The 1,589-nt window shown below is 73.8% G+C and overlaps 1 protein-coding gene across 1 annotated transcript; it reads left to right on the top strand.

The window, feature by feature from the left end:
- Window positions 1-238: 238 nt before the first annotated feature.
- HMX3 (H6 family homeobox 3) lies at window positions 239-1,589 on the top strand. Its single transcript, XM_064663591.1, has 2 exons — window positions 239-650; window positions 859-1,589. The coding sequence occupies exons 1-2, from the start codon at window positions 335-337 to the stop codon at window positions 1,464-1,466; spliced, it is 924 nt and encodes a 307-aa protein (XP_064519661.1). The 5' UTR covers window positions 239-334; the 3' UTR covers window positions 1,467-1,589.

The raw sequence follows: 1,589 nt of genomic DNA, 5'->3' as shown, positions 1-1,589 counted from the left end.
CGTGCTCCCCGCGCGGAGCGGGGATGACATTTTGATTTCATCATTAGCATCCGGCGCCAGGTTGACGCAGCAGCGGCGGCGGCGGGAGGCGGCGGCGGCGGCAGCGACGACCCCGGCTCTCCGCCTGCCCGCAGCAGCCCCCCGGTGCCGCGGGCTGCGCGGGTCCCCCCGGCCCCCCGTCCTGCCGCCCCCCCATGCGAGGGGCCCCCGGCCGGCCCCTCCGCCGCGCTCCCACGCCGCCCCTCCGCTCCTGTCCCCCGCGCCGCCGGGAGCCGCCACCTGCGCGCCGGGCTGCGGGGCCAGCGGCGGGCAGGAGCCGGGCGGGCACCGGAGGATGCCGGAGACCGGGCAGGAGCCACCCAGCGCCCCGCCGCCTCCCCCCAAGGAGTCCTTCTACATCAAGAACCTGCTCAACGGCGGCCCCCCCAAGGCGCCCCCCAAGCAGCCGCGGGCGCTGTTCGCCCCCTCGGGCAAGGCGGCGGTGGACGGCGCCGGCTTCGCCCTCTCGCAGGTGGGAGACCTCGCCTTCCCCCGCTTCGAGATCCCGGCGCCGCGCTTCGCCCTGAGCGCGCACTGCCTGGAGCGCGCCCAGACCTGGTGGTACCCGTACGCCCTGACGCCGGCCGGAGCTCACCTGCCCCGCACCGAAGGTACCGCTCCCCGCAACTCCCTTCCCTCCCTCCCCGGCGGGGCGGCCGCGGTGGGCACCGGGGGGGAAGCCGTCGGCGGGGCGACGCGGGGGTCCGGCCGGCTAGTCCCGTTTTTCCCCCGACGGGACGCGGGGGCCGGGTGGCGAAGGTGTCTCTTTGTGTCCCTTATCCCTCCCTCTTCATCCCCCGCTTCGTCCTTCCCCTCCAGCCGCAGAGAAATCCCTGCTGAGGGACTCGTCCCCCGCCTCGGGCACCGACCGGGACTCCCCGGAGCCGCTGCTGAAGGCGGAGGGGGAGCAGAAGGAGCTGGACTCCAAGAGCCCCGACGAGATCGTCCTAGAGGAGAGCGACTCCGAGGAGGCGAAGAAGGAGGGAGGCGCGGAGGACTGGAAGAAGCGGGAGGAGAGCCCGGAGAAGAAGCCGTGCCGCAAGAAGAAGACGCGCACGGTGTTCAGCCGCAGCCAGGTCTTCCAGCTGGAGTCCACCTTCGACATGAAGCGCTACCTGAGCAGCTCGGAGCGGGCCGGCCTGGCCGCCTCCCTCCACCTGACAGAGACCCAGGTGAAGATCTGGTTCCAGAACCGCCGCAACAAGTGGAAGCGGCAGCTGGCGGCCGAGCTGGAGGCGGCCAACCTCAGCCACGCGGCCGCGCAGCGCATCGTCCGCGTCCCCATCCTGTACCACGAGAACTCGGGCGCGGAGGGGGGCGCGGGGGGCGGCGGAGCCCCCGGCACCCAGCCCCTGCTCACCTTCCCTCACCCCGTCTACTATTCCCACCCCGTGGTCACCTCCGTGCCGCTCCTGCGGCCCGTCTGAGCCCGCCCGCCGCTGCGCGGAGGGGCGCGGAGAGGCGCGCAAGGCACCCGCCCGCTTGTAAGTACTCCAGCCCCTCGTGCGACCCACCCGGGCGGCGTCTGCGGAGCACGGGTTTTGGGTGGA

This window comes from Pseudopipra pipra, chromosome 8, assembly GCF_036250125.1.
Source record: "Pseudopipra pipra isolate bDixPip1 chromosome 8, bDixPip1.hap1, whole genome shotgun sequence".
In the NCBI taxonomy this organism is placed as follows: domain Eukaryota; kingdom Metazoa; phylum Chordata; class Aves; order Passeriformes; family Pipridae; genus Pseudopipra; species Pseudopipra pipra.
The sequence above is the reverse complement of the archived record's forward strand: the minus strand, read 5'-3'. Positions and strand labels throughout refer to the sequence as shown.